Source organism: Typopeltis vanoorti, chromosome 22, assembly GCF_054136105.1.
Source record: "Typopeltis vanoorti isolate ZY-2024b chromosome 22, IOZ_Tvanoo_1.0, whole genome shotgun sequence".
Classification (NCBI taxonomy): Eukaryota; Metazoa; Arthropoda; class Arachnida; order Uropygi; family Thelyphonidae; genus Typopeltis; species Typopeltis vanoorti.
In genome coordinates, this window is record NC_143570.1 from 89,657,325 (window position 1) to 89,680,190 (window position 22,866).

Here is a 22,866-nt window from a genome sequence, read left to right on the forward strand (position 1 = left end):
GAAATTATATTATTCCAGTATCAATATTTCATATGCTGATTTATCAAAGTATAAATCAGCATATGAAAGTCTAGGAACACACAAAAAATATCATAAAAATAAAAAATTACATATATGGGACAATGAAATAAAAAAAAAAAACAATAATTGAAAATAAAAAGCTGGCTTTAAAAAGATGGTTGAGTAGCAAAAAACAAGAAGATGAAATTGAATATAAAAAAAGATGAGCAATAGCCAAAAGCGAAACCAGAAAGAGACACAGAGAAAGCTGGGAAAAATTTTTATCACATCTAGAAAATGACATATACAAAATAATATCCAGTACATATAAAGTACTAAAATGCATGAATGCAGATATAAAAGGAACTTCAAATATAAATTGTGAAATAGATGTACAAGAATTCTTGGATTACTTTACAGATCTTTGGACGGATAATACTGGCATAAAAAAAATTACGCCAGAAACATACAAAATACTTTAAATGATATAATAACAATGAAAGAATTAAAGGACAACCTAAATAAAATAAAAAATGACAAATCATCAGGAGAAGATGGGATACACTTCGAACTGTATACATTTTCTGGAAAAAAAATTTCATCAAAGATTACTAAAATTTTTAAATGAAATATATACAAATGAACAAATACAAATAGAATGGAACCCAAGTACAGGTGTACCTTGCTTTATGCGATTAATTGGTTCTATGAAATAATCGCATAACACGAAATCGCGTAAAGTGAGTTGAATTTAGCATGGGTGAGATAGGGATAGTGGTTTCTTCAGAAGGATAAAAAAATGAAACTTTACACCTGTGAGCAAAAGAAATTTTAATGAATGAATTATTTAAACTTATCAAAACATGCAAATTTCTTCGTTTTGTCAAGATTGAACACTTGCTGAGGCAAATAACCATGTTCCTGAATTATGATTAGAAATTTTGCTGGAAAGTTCTCAACAGCAACAACATCAGCTCCCACATTCTCACCAGTTAGCTTGAGATTATGGAATCCATGTCACACCTTGAAACAATCAAACCACCTAGGATCAGGATCTATAGCATCAAATCTAAATCATCAAACAAACTTTTCGCTATAGCCTGGATAATCAAGGTGGATAATGGAACATCTCGTTGATTTTCATATTCAATCCATTGGGCCAACTCCTTTCCAATTTCTCCATAATTGGTGCCCTTATCTGTGTTATCTTAGTTGTCAACATTCTCGTCGCACTTTTACAACTTTCTTTTATTTTCTCTGCTTGATATCTTATTGTTCTTAAAGTTGATTCTGAAATTCCTCTAGCTCTATGTTGACTGTGCACTTATTATGTTCATACATCTTTATAACTTCTAATTTTATCTCCAATGTTATAGCTTTTCTCTGTTATTGGAAGTATTTTGATCACAATTACCTCTTTTTTCCATAATGTTTGCGTTATAGAAGACTCCAACAATGGAGCTTACTAGTTCTACACCTTCTGTGAGACTAACGTGCAGCACGATGCCGCCTTGTCAAAGCGGTGCACGCACAGTCACATGACCACACACAGGGTGACTGCGAAATTGCTACCGGTTGTGATTTTTTAAATTAACTTTTTAAAATTGCGTTATAGCGAAAATTCATAAAGTGAGATCGCGTATAACGAGGGATACCTTGTTATACGCGAGGTATCCTTATTATTAATATTATTCTAATTTATTCTTCTAATAATATTAATTCTAAATATTATTAGAATGTCAAAATTGGATTTAGAAAAAGACGCTCTACAATGGATGCAGCTTTCTGTTTAAAACTACTTATAGAAAAAAGAAGAGAATTTAATTTAGAAACTCGTCTTTTGTTTATAGATTACGGAAAAGCATTTAACAAAGTAAAAAGATATATATTGTTTGGTATATTACAAAAAATAAATATACCTAATATTTTACTACATGCAATATTGAATATATACAAAGATAATGAAATAAAAATAAAAATTAATAAAAAAATATCTGAAAAACAGTCAATAAACCAAGGAGTAAGACAGGGATGCCATCTGTCTCCAACACTTTTCAATATTTACATTAATTAATACTAATACAATGGAATATCAATACAGTGGAACACCTGAAACAATTCAGGTATAGAAATTTCATGGAATAACAAAATAAATACGCTATTATTTGCAGATGATCAGGTAATATCAGATAAAGAAGATAATTTACAAAGTGCAATATATAATTTAAACATTATAGTAGAACATTTTGGAATGAAAATTTCCATAGATTAAACTAAAACAATGGCATTTTGTGGACAAACTCCAGTTAGAAGTAAAATGGTTATTAATAATAAAATAATAGAACAGATAAATACTTTCAGTTATCTTGGATGTGAAATATCATATGAAGAAGAAAAAGATCTAAAATTAAAATTTCAAAATTTTTACAAATTATAGGCCTGATAAATAGAACACTCAATCCAAATATAGTACAAAAAGAAACATGCTTGAAAATATACAATACTTTACCAGTGCCCACATTATGGCAGTGAAATTTGGACAGTAAACAAAAGATAAACAAAGAATAAAAACGATTGCAATGAGATTTATGAGAACTGCAAAATACACATTATTAGACTAAAAAAGGAATGAAGACATTTTAAAAGAACTGAAAACAAAATAAATAGAAGAAAAACTAAACAATTATAAACAAAAATGGATAGAACATGGAGACCGAATGACCAACACCGATATCCCAAACAAATACTAAAATATAAGCCAGTTAGAAAGAGAAGGCAGGGTAGACCTCAAAAAAAGATATTGGATGGATAATGAAACTGAAACAAACCAATATGGTCTATATCCCGTAATTAGTGTTATGATGATGTGCAAGCACAGGTACTGTAAAATTTAATGTCGTTTGTGGCATTGTAAAATTTAATTACTCTTATTTGTTTTTTGTACTTGTTCAAAAGTTCTAGACTCAATATTTTACTTTAAGTAAACTTAGTACTCTACTAAATATACAGTCGTAACTCCGAGTTCTTAATACGTTGCTTGATTTAGACTCTTATTTTTAATCCTCTACTTCAACTTTAATCCCGCTTAGTCTCAAGGCCGCAATTTAGATTTTTCATGTGCACAAAACTTTAGAACTAAGAAATTGCCTCTGGCTGGAGCCAATTTCTTTGTCTGAACTACTGGCGTTTTTCTACCTTGAATTCTGAAAATTCATTTGTTTGTATCTACTGCGCCATCAGGATTCATAGATAGGAATTGAATATCCTTCCAAAGAAAAACACTCAGTAAGGCACGGACTTTCCTCTTGTACTTATTACTAAATCTAGCAATGCAAAATTTCTATCTATCAGGCATGGCTACTTAATACTCTAGGTCACACAGATTCGATTTTTATGAGCAGTGCATTGGTATGCAGGAATTAGGCAAATTATTTGACAAACAAACACGATTTAATCATGCTAATTGAATGTATATTAAAAGTTCACACTAAACATTGAAAACCTCAGGCTTTATACCTTTCAGCAATATTAGCTTGGATTCAAATTAATCAACCTAGCTTTTCAATTCTCCTTTAAACAATTGGTCTAATGCACTAATTATTCCTACAAATTATTCACACACTAAAACAGACTTGTGCATACTACATCACATTTTAACGCAGACATTAAATTGTATCACTCACTCTAAACCATCACAAATATCAACTCTATATTAACACACATAAATCAGCAGGATATTTCACAAAAGTTTTAATCATGATCTAGAGTCCTTGTTACTGTTCTTAACTCTAACAAAATTTCAATACAATAGTAATTTCTGCCACAAATTTCACCTCTAGAAAATTTCTATACAAGGCCTTACTTTTTAGTCATCTAGTTCGCAATAGTAGATCCTTGAGATCGTTATCTTCATCTTTTACCTTCCAACATAGCTCACCCAGGTGCCTTTTACGATATCGAAGACATTTCATCATTGGAGACCTTTAGGAAACTTGGTGGCTGGAATTCCGGAACTGACTGTCGTTACTGCATAATCGAGCCTTCTATTACTTCCGGATGTCTGTTGGCAGGACATGGATCTGCAACCTTGAATCGGCAAGACACACTAGAATTCCTTGCTTGGAGGACTGGAACCGAGAGCAGGAACAGCATCTGGGTAGAGGCGATGACACAAACCAAAAAGTGCATGCCTAAGCACCACAAGCCACCAATGAGAAAGAGTCTCCTCAACTACCTGCGGGAAAAAGGGAGCCTTTGATCTATCAATCCTTCCCCTTTTATATCTCTCCATTGACCTTGGGTCCTGCTACGATTTTTCCCTTGGGTGTTTCATGGATCTGCACCCGCCACCTTTTTTCGCCGTTGTGTTAAGGCAAGAAACCTCGTACATATTTGACCTTCGCGATAGTGATTGCCTTTGGTCGTAAGTTAATCTGTCTGGAATATTTCTTTGTCTGGAACTTTCCTTTGTTACAATCAAATTTACACTTAACTTTCTTTGTTCTTTACAGAAATTTGACAGTCCCAATATTTAACAGTTTACTCTAAATTATTTCCATACTACATTAACATAAAAAAATTAGCTAATTAACCAGTATTTTGTATAGATTTTCCTTTTCTAGTAAATCGGCATATAATGAATTGTTTTACAAAATCCTTCTATGCAAGATTTTATATAGGTTTTCTCTCCCCAAAAAAAACTTTTTCAAGAAAATATTTTAAACCTCATGCCTGCATATTTTCTGGAGGAGAATTGACTACAACTTGCTTATTTCTTTCCTTTAGAATTTCTCTTGACCCTAAACTATACTTCGTTTCACTCTGTGCTCTTATACCAAATTTCTTTACTGTCTTTCAAAGTTTTGGACCTAATTAATTCTCTATTAAACTGATTCAAAAAACTTGCACAATCAGTTAGTAAGTGTGCAGCTTTTGTAGCAATAACTAAATTCCAACCTAACAATCCACTTATAGCCTTTCTAAGCATGAAAAGAAAACAGAGGAAGTTGGCATAATTAAACTGCCACTGAGATTGTACATCAACTTCATGTTTTCTGTGCCTGTTCCCCCTTGATTTGTAATAGGAACTTCTGTATCTCTTAGGATTCTCAATGATGTTTACTTCTTCTACCTTCTGATTACTCTCCCCTAGTTTTTCTTCTGCTTCGTCTTGATTATCTACTAATTTAACACTAGATATGCGATAAGTCTCAGATCGATTATTCACTTTGGAAGTTGAAGCTATTGAAGAATCAGTCTGGTTATCTATACATCCTCCATTATCCCTTTTAGTCAGTACACTAGGCCCGATGTCATTTTCATTCTGCATTCTGTCCTGATGTGATTCCTTATCGCTATTTCCAAATTTATTTCTCTCTTTTCCTGACCATTTTCCTGACCAATTTTGATATCAGTTTTAATGCCCCTTTCTTTCATAATGTGGTTGATATAGATGATGAATAACAGAGAGTCCTTGTCTCACACTTGATTTAACATGAAATATCTTCCTGTACCTCTGTCAATTCTAACTACTAACTTATAACTCGAGTATTGCTCAATATAAGTCCCATTTACACCATATAACTATAGTATTTTGAATAGCTTTCCTCTTGGCATCTTAACGGTCAAAGCTGTATAACTGAGAGGAGACCTCCACATAGCCTTTAAAGGAAAGCGGAGAACTGACCAGGGCTTCTGACTTAATGTCCAATCCTCACCTTCTCATGGTGCAGTATCTCCCTGGATACTGAACGAATGAGGATAGGCTGACAATTTGGGATTTAGCCAACCAAATTGTATTCTTACTGGCTTAAACCAGTATAGAAAATGATGGTACAACCTGACAAAATTTCATGCCGGTTGGGGTGTCGCCTGGTTAAACAAGGCCCCCATTTTTTTCACCAGGGAACCAGGACGAACAGCGAAAAGTCAGTTACTGGAATATATCTGAAAACACACCCCAACTCAACATCACCAGAGTTAAAGATCAGTACTATCAACATAAGAAGCCTGAATGGCAAAGAAATGGAGCTAGCTGAGGAATTAGATAAGTACCAGATCGACATGATAGGGGTGACTAAAACAAAAAAGACAAAAACTGGTGAGATTTTTCTGCACAATAAATACAAAATGTTATATTCAGGCAATGAAAATCAAAGAAAAGAAGGAGTAGCCATTGTATTCAACACTAAATACGAGGCTAATCTTCTTGAATGGCAGGCAGTCTCAAGTAGAGTGATGTGGGCAAATATCAGAATGGGGAACTGGACAACAAGACTTATTTGTGCCTATGGTCCCACAGAAGGTTCTACTAAGGTAGAAGTGGAGGAATTTTTTGATGCTTTAGACAAAGCAATTGACACAATGAAAAAAGAAAAGTTGGTCCTTGTTGGGAATCTAAATAGCAGAGTAGGAAATGATTGACAGACATACAAAAATATTTTGGGAAAATTTGGAGAAAAGAGAAAGGCTAATAATAATAGCAAATGCCTGTTGGATTTCTGCTCAGGACATGGACTGGTTATTACTAACACCATGTTCCAACATAAAAATGTGCACAAATTTACATGGAGAGAGGAAGCAAGGAATAAGAAAAGTCTCATTGAGTATGTTATTGACAATGTTTTCTCTCTGGTGAAGGACACCAAGAGGATTTGAAATTGGAAGTGATCACTATTTAGTCTTGAGCAGAATAAAATTGAATTTCATATCGAAAAGAATAACATGTAAGAAAGTTTTAAAGCGAATAAAAGTTGAGCAGCTCTCAGATGTGAACTGTACACTAAAATACATGAAGATTATTGAAAAAAAAAATGAAAGTTTGAGAACAGGAACCAAACCTTGGAGATTCATTTGGAAGCCTTGAAGAAAACCCTGATTGATTCAGCCAGAGAGGTATGTGGTGAGGTTGTCTGCAAGAGAAGAAAAATCAGAACTCCATCATGGACACAGGAAGTTAAAGAGGCAGTGAAGAAAAAGAAGAAAGCATATCAAAAGTTCCTGGCAAATAAGTCAGCTTTTGCTCTTAGAGAATACAGAGACAAATGTAAGAAAGCTAAACACTGTCTAAAACTAGCTAAACAAAAGTCATGGGAGGACTTTGAGAAGAACATAGAAAATAAATATCAAGAAGGTGGTAAGATATTTTGGAGTTTGTTGAACAAGCTTAGAAATGGAGGAAAGAATGCTGTAAAAGGAGTTAGAGATGATAAAGGTGACATGAAAACGGGAGAAAAAGATATCCTTGAAGTATGGAGTAATTACTTTGAAAAATTGCTAAATGAAACAAGCAGTGATGGCACAGTGGTAAAAAACACTCAACAGGCATACAGTCAGGAATACATATCCATACTTGAAGTAGAAAAAGCCATCAAAGGCTTGAAATGTGGAAAGGCAGCAGGAGTAGATGATATTCGACCAGAAATGCTGAAGTATGGTGGTATAAAAATGTTACATTGGCTGCACTGCATCGTTCAGAAAGCTTGGACAGAGGGACGAATTCCTGATGATTGGAGTAGAGCTCTAATAGTACCCATATATAAAAAGGAAATTAAAACTGAATGTGAGAATTACAGAGGTATTTCCCTACTGAGTGTTCCTGGCAAGATTTATACAAGTATACTTGAGAAATGGTTGAGAAGAATTGTGGAAGAAAAGCTTGGTGAAGAACAAGCTGGATTCAGGCCAAATAGAGGCTGTCAGAATCAGATCTTTACTTTACGACAAATAGTTGAGAAAACATGGGAATATAACAGAAATCTGTATTTAAGTTTTCTCGATCTGGAAAAGGCATATGACAAGGTGCCAAGAGAGAAGCTATTCAATACGCTATAGTTATATGGTGTCAATGGGGCATTATATCAAGCAATACTTAGTCATTATTTGAGTTGTAAGTCAGCAGTTAGAATTGAAGGAAGTACAGGAAGATGGTTTAATGTTAAATCTGGTATGAGACAAGGATGTACATTATCCCCTCTGTTATTCATTATTTATATGGCTCACATTATGAAGTGAAGTGGTATTAAACATGATATCAAAATTAGAAATGTTAATGTCAGCTCTTTGCTTGATGCGGATGATGTTATACTTCTAAATAAATCCGCTACAAATCTGCAACAGTCTCTGACTAAATTGAATAACTGTTGTAATAGATATCATATGAAGGTCAGCAATAAAAAGACAAAGACAATGAAAATAGGCAGAATCATTGAAAATGTCAAATGTGTTGTGAATGGAGAACCTGTGGAACATGTAAAATATTTCAGTTACTTAGGCACAATTTTTAGTGAAGATGGTAAATTAAATATAGAAATAGACATCAGAATCGGCAAAGCTGGTATGGTGGGAAGTCAATTGAATAAATTCATATGGAATAAGAGAGAAATTAGTCAGAACACTAAATTAGCTGTATACAAGACAGTGTTCAAACCAGTTTTAACTTATGGATCTGAGAGCTCGGTCAAAAATAAAACACATGACCAAAGACTAGAGACTGCAGAAATGAGAGTCCTGAGAAAGATTATAGGCGTGAACAGATGGCATCAATGGCAATATCATATAAAAAAGCGAGGACATTAGGAAAGAACTTGACATTGTCAATATCCAGGAATGCATTAGCAGAGCTAATCTCAGGTGGTATGGTCACTTAAACAAAATGGGCGAAGAAAGATTAGCAAAACAAGTGTTCTCTGCCAGTTTGGCAACAAAACGACCCAGAGGAAGACCGAGATATAAGTGGATTGATACGGTTCAAAGTGTCTTAGACGATAGAAATATAAGATCTAATAATGTTGGAGTCTTGACAATAACAGACTGATTTGGAGGAAAATTGTAGCTAGGAAGTTAGTAATGATGTAATTTTTTTCATGTAGTACTATCATATCCTGTGCATCCTTTGAGGGTACATGGCAGGAATTTGATGATGATGATGGTGAGAAACACTATGGTATTTCTATGTCAAATATTCATAGTAAAATATTTGACATAGAACATTTTGAAAATAATGCTTTAAAGAATTATCATAAAAAACCAAAATTTTGGCTACGCTATGTAGATGATATTTTCATCATATGTCCAAGAACTAACTGATTTCAAAGATTGCCTGAATAATATACACAACAACATAAAATTTACTTTGGAACAAGAAGAACATAAAAAACTTCCCTTTCTTGATATCCTAATAGAAGTCAATGAAAATGATAATAAATTATCCTTCTCCATCTATAGAAAACCCAAGGAAGATTTCTTAATGCAACCTCACACCACTACCACCCCTCGCAAAAAATAAGTTTAATTAAAACTTTGAGGGACAGAGCTTATAATATTTTCAGCACAGAAAAAAAGAGAAACGAAGAATTTCAATATTTAAACAGATCCTTAAAAAAAAATGGTTATGAACCTAAGACAATAAAAAGATTCCTCAACACACCTCCTACAAGGATCTCACAAAAGAAAGATTTCAAGAATGCAATCATGCTTCCATACATCAAGAATGTTACAGACAAAATGGCCAAATTACTAAACAAACATAACATCAAAGTTGCTTTTCTACCTCTGGAAAAAATTTCGAAATTTCTACATCCCCCAGGCTTTTTGTAGGCTTAAGTCAGCCATTATTGGCTGCCTTAAGCCTACAAAAATTGACCATCTATATCTACTGTCTGGTATTTGATGCAGTGTAATTTATTTATTCATATGGAGTTTCCTACCTTTTCTACCTCATCCCTGTTGGGGTGAGTTGAGCCCCCTCATGGGGGTTCAGTATTTATGGCTGTAGATCTGTGTGTTCACGGGACCAGTTTGCCTGCTTGCGGGATGAAAAACCCCAGATAAACTGGGGGAAAAAACCCTGCTGTCCACGCCCAAGACTGGCTAATTTGGCTATGGCTGAGGAAGATCCTTAAGCTTCTCATGCCGGCGACGGGAATCGAACCCAGGACACTCCTTCCCCAGGCATATGGTTGCAAAGTGTATGGCCACTAGGCTAACCGTGCGGACATGCAGTGTAATGAAACAGCTTTAAAGTACTGTATGTTACTCACTGGATGAGTGATGTTTGGCATTTTATGTTTTTGCATAATATTTTATGCAGTTAGCATTTTTATGTTACTCTTTTTTTTTTTAATGTCTATTCTTTTAAATGTATGCTTTTAATCCCTATTCTTTCAGTGTCTATTCTTTTAAATGTATGCTTTTAATCATTTATGTATATGCTCATGTTTTCTGTAGTTCGAATATGAAATAAATAAGTAAAATAATTAATATTTTTGTATATGTTGTTATTTCTTGGAAAATGATATGCAGCATTCTAAGGAGCGATAAAGAGTTAATTAGTTGTTAACAGAAGTCAAAAAGTTAGTAATTTGTTGACAAATTTTGTGGGTTGTTTATGAAATTTTAAGACCTTCACAAACATCAGATCAGTGTTAACCATTATTCATATGCGTATCAAGAATTTAGGCCTAGCATGGCCTGTTCCGGCCTTAGAAGTCATCGTTGAATCGTTTAAGAGCACGTCCTGGTTTTCTTTTTCCTAATGGCTTGTACTTTAAGGCTTCTTTTGGTAATCTTTCTTAACCATTATTAAAACAAAGAAATATGGCTCTTGAAATTTTCAGCAGCTAGCATGAATTTTAAATTTTTCTATTCTTGTCAATTTTAAGTTCCTAAAGGGAAAAAAAGAAGTTAGTCCTTTTAGTGTCTTGATTATCAACTAAGCTATAACTATGGTTTTCCAACTATGGCAAACTATAAATATAGCTTATACATGGGAACTGATCTCTTCAGCTTAGATATTTTTTAGTTTTAAGTGGAAAACATTTTGATTTTAATTAGGCTTAATATCTCAATTTAAAAAAGAACTGTATAACATTGTCATTTATTTATTCACCTTTATATCAATAGTGTTTACAAATGCTTTGTGTAAAATTTCTTGATTGAATAGATATCTCCTTAATGTTATTATAAAGGAAAACATTTACAGATGATTTGATTTTGTTTTTCAAAAATTGAAAAAATTTGCTATAGCTAAATAGCAGTTACTTTACAGCTGCACGAAAACATCTGAATTTTAATTCGGATGATTCTAGGTGTACATAGTGTGTACTGGTCCATTATTATTAGTTATTTCATTTATTATTATTTTTTTTTTTTCAGTTATGTACATTAAGTTATGGTAAAGTGAAGTTGGTTCTGAAACATAATCGTTATTTTGTGGAAAGTCAGTATCCTGTAAGTAAAGTTCTTAATGTCTTTCACTGTCCCTCCCCATTATATTTTTCCTGAACTTTTTTGGGTATTACATATTATTTAAATATTTACACATTTTACTTTATTGATATGTATATTTCTCGAAAATAGTCTTGCAGCATCACAGTATAAGTGTCTTAGTTTTTTATTTTGTTATTTGGTTTGGATTAATATAGTTACCCAATACTGCCTATATAGAGTGAGAGAACCTAGGTCTGTTGTATTATGTACATTGTAGAATTGAGTGGGTTAGCAAACAGTAGGTTTACTCTGCTGCTTTGGTTTCTCAATAAGCATTTAAGTATTGTTTATTTTCATCCCTAATACAGTCAAAGCTGAAAAATCTGAACAGTGAATATCAAAAATGCTTACAAAATTTGATGTCGTATTTTTTTAAAATTTGTTATTCATCTTCAAAATTCAAAGCATCTATGGTAACTCTACCTCTTCAAATACAGAAGAAATAACTCATATTTCTATCCCTTTTGTGCAAGGCATTAGTGAATGCATAGCAAAAGCTTTAAAACCACTAAATATTTTTGTTGCCTTTCACCCCATCAGAAAAATCTTCATCTTTCTCACTTCTCCAAAAGACAAGCTTCCACATCTCAATTATCTAGGTGTCTACCAGATTACTTGCTCGTATGGGTTATCTTATTTCAGACAAACAGGAAGATCTGCTTTTATTCGGCTAGAAGAACACAAGTCTTATATTCAATACTTGAGCCCTCAACAATCTGGACTTGCAGAGCATGATATTTACACTAGACATAGAGTTAATTGGAACAAGACAAGAGCCTTCACAAAAGTTGGTTCCTCATAGAATGGCTTTATAAAGAAATGTGAAATTTTACACTCTCCTAACTTAAACAGATCTAATGGTCTATGTGTATCCCTTTTGTGGGAGATAGTACTTTTTAAATCAGCTAATCTTTCCTAACTTCATTTTTTTTTAACTGTATATATATCATCATCATCATCATCAACTTCCTGACATTAACTTCATTAACTTCCTATCTACAATTTTCCTCCAAATCAGTCTGTTACTTGTCAAGACTCTAACATTATCAGATCTTATATTTCTATCGTCTAAGGCACTTTGTACCGTATCAATCCACTTATATCTTGGGCTTCCTCTGGGTCGTTTTGTTGCCAACCTGACAGAGAACACTTGTTTTGCTAATCTTTCCTCGCCCATTCTGTTTAAGTGACCATACCACCTGAGATTAGCTCTGCTAATGCATTCCTGGATATTGACAATGTCAAGTTCTTTCCTAATGTCCTCGTTTTTTATATGATATTGCCATTGATACCATCTGTTCACGCCTCTAATCTTTCTCAGGTCTCTAGTCTTTGGTCAAATGTTTTACTTCTGACCCAGCTCCCAGATCCATAAGTTAAAACTGGGTTGAACACTGTCTTGTATACAGTTATTTAGGGTTCCGACTAATTTCTCTCTTATTCCGTATGAATTTATTCAGTTGACTACCTACCACACCAGCTTTGTTCATTCTGTTGTCTATTTCCATATTTAACTTACCATCTTTTCATTAAAAATTGTGCCTAAGTAGCTGAAATATTTTACTTGTTCTATAAGTTCTCCATTCACAATGCAGTTGACATTTTCAACGATTCTATCTATTTTCATTGTCTTTGTCTTTTTATTGCTGACTTTCATACCATATCTATTGCAACAGTTATTCAATTTAGTCAAGGAATCTTGCAAACTAGTAGTGGATTTCTTTAAACGTATAACATCGTCTGCATAAAGCAAAGAGCTGACATTAACATCTCCAATTCTGATATCATTTTTAATACCACTTTCCTTCATAATGTGATCCATATAGATAGTCAATAACATAGGGGATAATGTACTTCCTTGTCTCACACCAGATTTAACATTTAACCATCTTCTTGTATTTCCTTCAATTCTAACTGCTGACTTACAACTCAAATAAAGACTAATTATTGCTTGATATAATGCCCCATTGACACCATATAACAGTAGCGTATTGAATAGCTTCTCTCTTGGCACCTTGTCATATGCCTTTTCCAGATCAGCAAAACTTAAATACAGATCTTTGTTATATTCCCATGCTTTCTCAACTATTTGTCGCAAAGTGAAGATCTGATCCTGACAGCCTCTATTTGGCCCGAGTCCAGCTTGTTCTTCACCAAGCTTTTATTCCACAATTCTTCTCAACCATCTCTCAAGTATACTTGCATAGATCTTGCCAGGAATACTCAGTAGGGAAATACCTCTGTAATTCTCACATTCAGTTTTATTTCCCTTTTTTTATATATGGGTACTATGAGAGCTCTATTCCAATCATTGGGAATTCGGCCCTCTGTCCAGGCATTCTGAACTATGCAGTGCAGCCACTGTATGACTTTTATACCACCATACTTCAGCATTTCTGGTCGAATATCATCTACTCCTGCTGCTTTCTACATTTCAAGCCTTTGATGGCTTTTTCTACTTCAAGTATGGATATGTATTCCTGACTGTGTGCCTGTTGAGTGTTTTTTACCACTGTATCACTGCTTGTTTCATTTAGTAATTTTTCGAGGTAGTTACTCCATACTTCAAGGATATCTTTTTGTCCCGTTTTCATGTCACCTTTATCATCTCTAACTCCTTTTACAGCATCTTACCTCCATTTCTAAGCTTCTTCAACAATCTCCAGAATATTTTGCCACCTTCTTGATATTTATTTTCTATGTCTTGCCAAAGCCCTCCCATGACTTTTGTTTAGCAAGTTTTACACAGTGTTTAGCTTCTTACACATGTCTCTGTATTCTCTAAGAGCACAAGCTGACTTATTTGCCAGAAACTTTTGATATGCTTTCTTCTTTTCCTTCACTGTCTCTTTATCTTCCTGTGTCCACCATGGAGTTCTGATTTTTCTATCCTTGCAGACAACCTCACCACATGCCTCTCTGGCTGAATGAATCAGGGTTTTCTTCAAGGCTTGCCACTTGGGTTCCTAAAGGTCAAAGCTGTATAACTGAGAGGAGACCTCCACATAGCCTTTAAAGGAATGCGGAGAACCGACCAGGGCTTCTGACCTAATTCTCGTGGTGCACCCTGTTGGGTATTTACCTGGATACTGAACGAACGAGGATGGGCTGGCAATTTGGGATTTAGCCGACCAAATTGTATTCTTATTGGCTTAAACCAATATACTGTATATATATATATATATATATTTTTTTTTTTTTTTTTTTAAATTACCGCATTTTTCCATGTATAAGACGAACACTACTTTTTCGAACCCAAAATTAAGAAATCAATATTTTAAACATAAAACAGAACACGTTTGATATTTTTTTAAATATTCAAAATATATTTAGTAATTAGGTAATATTTTTAAGATACATACTAAGAAATTATGCATAACTCTCAGTTCCGGGCATATCATTTTCTTCATCAATTTTTATTTTTGGACATTTTTATGGACTAGTGCTAAAAATATTGTTAATGCATTAACTTACCCTGCCAACGAGTTGCAGATTTATGAATGATTTCAGAGTTCTGATTGGTTTATTCAGAATCAGCCATTCTTCTTCTTCTTCTGCAGCTTTTCCCACTTAAGTAGGGTCACTGTTTGTAGTGAGTCTCCTCCACAACCTCCTGTCTTGGGCTGTAGCTACAACCAAGTTCTTCATCCTCATCATATTACCACCTCCTCCACCATCTCTTTGACCACCCACGCTTCCTCCTCCCCTGCACATCCATCTGTATGATCTTTCTTCCTACATACTCTTCCTCCCTCCTCATCATATTACCAAACCATCTCAGCCTTGCCTCCTGTATCTTTGCTCCTAAGTTCGTAACTTTCACCGTTCCCCTTACACAGTAATTTCTCAGAATATCCTTTCTGGTCACACAGCCCATCCTCCTAAGCATTCTCATCTCTGCTACCTCCATCCTGCTGATGTTATTTTTCCTTAGGGCCACAGTTTCCATAGCATACGTCATAGCTGGTCTCACTATTGTCCTGTAGATTTTGCCTTTTAGATTGATCAGCACCCTCTTATCGCATAGCACTCCAGCCATCTCTCTCTCTCTCTCTCTCCAGTTCCTCCATCCTGCTTGTATCCTGCATCCCACTTCTTTCTCATCCTCACCATCCTCTTTCATTGTTGAAGCGAAGTATCTAAAGTCACTGACTTTCCCGATGACATATCCTTCCAGCTCCAGATCTATCTCCTGGCTGCCATTCACTTTGCAACACATATACTCAGTCTTACTTCTGCTCAGTCTCATACCTCTCTCTTCCAGTACTTTCCTACAACTTTCCAGTTTAGTTACCACTTCTTCTCTTGATTCTGCACTCAGCACGATGTCATTTGCATACAACATAGTCCAAGGCGCATCTTCTCTCACCTCCTCCGTCACCACCTCCATCACAATATTAAACAGGAACGGACTTAATGCTGACCCTTGATGCAAGCCAACTGTCACTGGAAAACTTTGTCTCTCCCAGGCAGGTCCAAACTTTTGTCTTCACATTTCTGTACAACTCCTGCACCAGCCTGACATATTTCTCCGGTACCTTCTTCTCCCTCCGATACCTCCAGAATTCTTGCCTTGGCACTCTATCATATGCTTTCTCTAGATCAATTAATACCAGATGTTTCTTCCATTGCTTCTCTTGAAACTTTTCCATCATCTGTCATAACCCAAAGATAGCATCTGTTGTCGATCGACCAGGCATGAAGCCAAATTGCTCCTTTGCAATCTCCACCTCCTTCCTCAGTCTTCCATCAAGAATCCTCTCTAGGATTTTCATTGTGTTGGACATCAGCTTTATTCTCTCTGTAATTCTTACAGTCTTGTGCATCCCCTTTACTCTTGTAGATGAGGACAAGAGTACTTTCCCTCCATTCCTCAGGTATATTTTCCTGTTGACAAACTTTTATTAACAGGTCCCACAGCAGGTCAATTCTCCCCCCCCCCCCCCAGTGCCTTCCATGCCTCCACTGGGATCTTGTCAGGGCCTGTCGATTTTCCATTCTTCATCCTCTTTATGGCCTCCTTCACTTCTACTCTACTAATGTTCTGCACCATTGCCTCATAAGGCTCCCCATCTTCTCTGTGAGTCCTTTCATTTTCTTAATTCAAAAGCCCTTCAAAGTATATTCTCCATCTGTTTCTTATATCCACATCCCTCCTTAATATCCTTCCTTCAGAATCTTTGATCTACCTCACATGTATGATGTCCTCTGATGCCTTATTTCTACATTTTGCCAATCGATAAATCTTTCTCTGTCCTTCCTTTGTTTCTACTTGATCATAAAGGTCTTGATATGCCATGGCCTTCTCCTGTGCAACAACATCTCTGTCCTTTTCTACTCTTGTCTCGTCCCACTTCTGCTTTGCCCCTTCCTCTTACCTGTCACTGCTTCTTGTACATTATTATTCCACCACCAACCCTCCTTCTGCTCTCTAATCTTTCGAGATGTTTCACCAAGCACCTCAATTGTTGTGCAATTGCACAGCTTAGAATTGCTTTTGAATTATGTCTCCACCAATCTTATACACTTTCTAGTCCATCCAAAATCCTCTCTAACACCTTTTCACTAAATTGGTTCCTCACACTCTTCGTTTAAGCGAAACCACTTAATTGTCTTCCTCCCATGGCTTCCAAAGGTTCTTATCTTCAACTTTATTTTAAAGTCTGCACACAGCAGCCGGTGTTGCTGCACCACTTGATCTATTGAGATTACCTTACAATTTGTTACCGCCTTAAGATGTTTTCTTCTAGTCAAAATGTAGTCAATCTGTGAACTGTTGTTGCCACTTCTAAATGTTATCAAATGCTCTTCCCTCTTACAGAAAAAGGAGTTCACAATTGACAGATCAAATGCTACTGCAAAGTCCAAAATCCTCTCTCCTTCCTGGTTCGTCATCAGAATCAGCCATCAATAATGACATCAATCAACAGAATTAACAAAGGCTAACGATTGCCGGGCCTGTTTGTGGAGACAAGGTACCAGCAGTTTCGCCACGGCAACCGGAGGTCTCTCAACCAGTTACCCCCGGTGTATAAGATGACCCCTAATTTTTGGTCTAAAAATTATAGAAAAAAAGTATTGTCTTATACATGGAAAAATACAGTAATTAATTAATTAATTTTATTTTAATAAGTTAGGAAATTTAATGGTATTTTTTATATTGTCAGTTATTGTTTGATTAAGTTTTTTACATGTACTGAAGATGCCTTTGATACGTAGACAAAAATTATACTAATAAAATAATATTTTACATGAGTTTATTCCAGTATTATAATTTATTTAAATATGCTTACTCTTGGTATTTCCTTATTGAAACAAATATAGATCCCAAGGATCTTGGATAGGAAGTTCAAAAGTCACATAAAAATTGTAAATACAGTGCAGTCACATAATTGTAAATACAGTGCAGAGGATAATTGTGATGCTGAAACACACTTACATTTGCAGTTTTTGCACCTTGACTACTGTGCATACATTTGGTCTCCTGGGTTCCTGAGGAGATGAAGAATCTACAGAGAGGGTACAGAAAAGAGAGTTACAAAAATGATATCAGGATTATGGAATGTAGGTCATGAGGAAGTATTGAGAGTATGTGGATTGCAAACACTGGTAAACAGGAGAACGAAGGATGACATGATAGAGGGCCTATAAACTTCTCTAAGAGTGTTGTAGGATACTGGTTGATTTTGTTTTTGTTATATGGAATGTGTGGAGAAGAAAAAAGGCCTCCATGAAAAAAGTTGAGTTTGTGTGCTGTTAGAAACAGTCTGAGAGCTAGAATTTTTTCTCACAAAGCAGTGAGCAAGTGTAACAGTTTGCCTGCTGAAGTGTGAATGTGTGAGTGTGAATGAGTTCAAGAGAAGATAAGACAGCTGATGTGGGTGATGAATAGGCTTTCTCATTGAATTCACTATAACTCCAAGATCCCTAGTGTCATTAGGTTTTTCCAAGAATAATCCAGCCGGTATAGTTATGCTGTTGGAAATCTCATCATGCTGAACTGCATAACCTTACACTTGCTAACATTGGATTGATATCTGTTATCATTTGCCCATGTTTTTGTCCTCTTTAGTTATTCTGTAAGTGCTGCATATCAGCAGCATCCCTGATTGCCCTGTCTATCTTTGCATCATGAGCAAATAATTGAATATTTCCTGTTTGTACTTCCCAATATCATTAATGCATATATTGAATAACAGTGGTCCCAGGATTGATTCTTGGAGTACATCAGTGTCTTAAATCTGGCAGATTCACACCGTCCATATACGACTTCCATCAACCACACACACACACTTATCCATATCAATAGTTTATATTCCAATTCTGTATGCTCCTGATTATGTAACAGCCTTTCATTGCCCATGTAAATCCAGTAATACCCCGACTTACGTGAATCCGGAGTTATGTGGTTTCTTATATGTATGTATTCCTGTCCCGCTTCATGCCTCACCACTAGTTGTATCTTTCCAGCGCCGGCCGCATTCGCCAGTGTTGCACATGCTGTGAACAAGCACTGATGTGTTTCGCGCTGTTTCCATTCATACACAATTTTTATAGTCTACAAACCTTGCGATTGTTTAATGTTATGTTCTTGATAAAAATTTTATCACATAAAAAATAATAATATCGTCCAAAAGAAGCAAGTCCGATTCTTCTACAGCTAGCAAGAAAAGAAAAACATTGACTTTGAAAACAAAACTCAACATTATTAAGGATTTTGAAGGTGGAATGAAAATTTGTGAGCTAGCAAAGAAGTTCGATCCACAGGAATCCACAGTAAGAACAATCATAAAAGATAAAGAAAGAATTCTCGCTGCTGTGAAAAATGCCCAATCATTGAATTCAAGCATAATTCGTAAACGTCATGGGATTATTGGTGAGATGGAAACGATGCTTAAATTATGGTGTGATAATCAAGTGAGAGTAAAAAATTGTCCATTTGATCAGACTACAATATGTATATGTAATGACAATATGTAACCTTGCCAGACAATTAAATTTAGAAGTCGACAGCAGCGAGCTGTTAGACTCGCATAACAAGGAGCTTACAATCGACGAGCTCAAAGATGCATGAGCAAAGCGCTACTGAAGAGACCGAAACCTCAGATCCAGTTCTACCAGAAAAGCACATGACAATTACAAAATTAACAGAAGGTCTCAGCTTAATTAAGAAAGGTTTACAGATTTTGGAGGATATAGATTCTAACGAGGAACGAATTGTAGCCACAAGGCAAGGAATAAAAAAATCATTGGCTTGCTATGAAGAAATTTTGCGTGACAAGAAAAAGGCATTATGCCGTCAGACGAATCTATTAGATCTTATGAAACCATCGACATCGAAATAACTTTCTTTTTTTTATGTATGAAAAACTACAATTATAATTATATTTCTTAAAAAAATAGGTGTTTTTGTAAACCTTTGGTCCCAATTAACTAATATTTTGTATGTTTGTATATATAAATTGCATGCAAAATTATACCCCGAATTACACGAATTCAACTTACGTGTGTTTTGTTGGTTCCACCTACCACGTAACTTCGGGGTTTTACTGTATAAATAAAACAAGATATCCTGTCAAATATCTTATTTTATTTATTTTTTTTTTTTTTTACAATTAAGACAAGTCCTGTAAACTCAAAGAGCTGTCATGCTTGTCTAGAGGAGGCTTTTACAAACATCCATGCCCAAGGTGGGATTTGAACCCACAACCTGTTGATTGTAGAGTGGGCGTGCTATCCACTCAGCCAAAAATGCCAGCATTTTTTAATGCAGAAGATAGCAAGATGTGATTGAAAAAAAAACTACTGCTTATAACTAATAAGACTCTTGCATGTTTTAGGTAAAGAAAGATATTGTTACAATTCAAATTTGGATGATGTGGTGATGCTTCCACCCTCTCTTTGAACAAATGCTTAGATTTAAAGCAGCAACAAGTTTTAGACTTGAAGATTATGTGGTCATTGTTATTTCCATGCTGTGCTAAACCAGAATTCCAGACTTATTATAGATGATATACTGCCATTTCATTTGCATTGGAGACAAACAGAACATTCTGTTTACCTTCTGCCTTTTCTCAACAGAATGTTCTGTTTGTCTCCAATGCAAATGAAATGGCAGTCACATGCAACTTGGCAGATACTTTGTCAGGTTAGATACCTACTATGGAGGTCTACTCTCATAATAGTGCAAGGGTGGGATTTTTGTATATACGGAGGGCTTTTTTCAGCTGAAATTTGACTTTTTAGTTTAATGCAGTTAGGTATCACTCTTGTGTCCAGACATCTTTTTAGACTACTATGAGAGAAAATTGCTGCAACACACCAGCCTGTCTGTGACATATACTGTTATCGGCTCTTTACAATCAGAGCTCTCCATGATACTCATCCCAGAACTTTGGTCCATTCTCTTGGACATCTCAGAAGCTTCTGTACAGAAAGAATTCAAAAAAATAAAAAATAAGCACATCGAAAAGTATAACAACCTGTGTAAATCAAACCACAACTGCAAATTCAACTGCTCCAGATAGTAATAGATCTATCTTCAAAAAGGCTCAATGAAGATGCCATTAGTGCCCTAAGCCTTGGCTGCAATTTTGCTGTCGTATCGAAAGAAGTGCCGGTGCTAGACATAATATACAACATCAAATGCAGAATCTGTCACTTATCGCTGGAAATAGCCAATAGCATCAGACTTGATATCATCAATATCAATTTGGAGTTGTCTCCTCCAAAAAGTAATTTATCTTCCTGCCAGCTCGCTAGTCTCAGAACTTTTAACACAGTTGTCCCACAGAATATAATCGAAAAATGGATATTATTCTCCAAGGTAGCACTGCCTACATCCCACTAGAGCATGATCATGCAAAAACACAAGTTAAAAAAATTAAAAAAGTTACTTAAAAAAAAGTATCCTCCTGGCTGCTGAACATTATAAAAAAAAAACTTAAACTTTTCAGTTCTCCTCTCTCGTCCCCCACAGATGTATGGTTTACCTAAAATTCACAAATCTAATCCCCCCCCCCCAAGACCTATAGTGGATGCCACCGGTGCACCATGCTACAAACTGCCAAAGTGGCTGCTAACTCTCTTCCCCCCCCCTCTCCCCTCACTGGACTTATCACATCCTATATAAAAAACTACCAATTTTAAGACCTCGATTGAAAATTTAACCTTAAATAATACAGATATATTGGTAAGCTTTGACATCACCTCACTGTTTACCAATATTCATTAAATGACACCTTAACACTCTTAAAAAACGCTTTTCCTTCTGATATCTTAGATCTCTTTTCCTTTGCATTCAGTTCTAGTTATTTTTCCTTTGAAGAACAAAATTTACAAAGAGACAGAGGGAACTGCTATGGGTTCCCCCCTCTCACCCCCTCTTGCCAATTTTTACATAGAAAATTTTGAAAAATGAGCCATAGACTCAGCCCCCTCTCAAACCTTCTATCTGGCTAAGATATGTAGATGATGTTTTCTCTATTTGGCCTCATGGCCCAGACACATTAGACTCCTTCCTCAGTCACCTCAAATAGCCTACATCCAAAAATCCAGTTTACAATGGAAAAGGGAAATAACAATAGTTTACTGTTATTAAGGTATCTAGGAAGGGTAAACTATTGTTATTTTCCTAACACTATTGTTATTCAAGGTTACCATTAGGAAGGTAACCTTTCCTTCACTGTATATAGAAAACTCACTCACACAGGCAGATACATTCACAAACTCTCCCACCACCACCACCCATCCCAACAATGTGGCATTATTAAAACCAATAGAGCCCACAATCTTTGTCATGGCTACAGCGATTACAGAATTAAAAAAATAATCAGTTCCTCACCCATTCCCAAGCCATCTCTTCAGAAGGATTTTGGAAATGTCATCACCACCCTGTACATCTGTGGCACATCAGAAAAAACAGCCAGGTCCTTAAAAATGTACGACCTCTACACAGCTTTTAAGCATCACCGTACACTTGCTACCTTTATCCATTCTACCAAAGATCAGTTTCCTCTTCTCTCAGTAACTGGATTATATAAAGCACCCTATTCCTGTAAGCTGGCTTACTTCGGACAGACAGATAGATCAGCAACCATCCATTTAGAAGAGCACAAATCATACATCTACAATCATGACTATGATCAATCTCGCCTTGCAGACCATTTTTTGGATACAACCCACAGGATCTCCTGGAGAAAAACCATCATACTCCACCATAGTGAATTCAAAAAAGAAACTGTTTTTAGAGTCTGTGGCAGCACTCAGAAATCAACCGAATTTAAATAAATACAGTTGCATAAAAGTTCCCAAAATTTGGGAAACATTAATTATCAGAGGTCCCACTTTACATCCTAGGTCACCTACAAACACCCATAGAGTCACCTACAAAAACCTCTATGGGTGTTTGTAGATAGGACTTTAGAGTCACCCATGTGTTTCACTTAGTGACTGAGACGAAATATTGGAAGCTTTTAAATTAGTTTTTAATCCTTTCCTAGTGCTGTAAGTATTCCATTAAACCTCCAACATGATGTTCTCCCAGCACTTAAGCTTCAACACATGGTCTTCTCTTGTCTACTTTAATAATAGTTAAAT

General features: G+C 35.5%; 1 protein-coding gene across 1 annotated transcript in view; it reads left to right on the forward strand.

Annotated features, from left to right (window-relative positions):
* Positions 1 to 22,866, forward strand: part of hay (ATP-dependent DNA helicase hay) — a 337,042-nt gene that overhangs the window by 62,512 nt on the left and 251,664 nt on the right. The window contains exon 6 of the mRNA XM_090412093.1: positions 11,155 to 11,229. Coding sequence (XP_090268219.1) covers positions 11,155 to 11,229 — 75 coding nt within the window. The remainder of the gene's footprint in view (positions 1 to 11,154; positions 11,230 to 22,866) is intronic.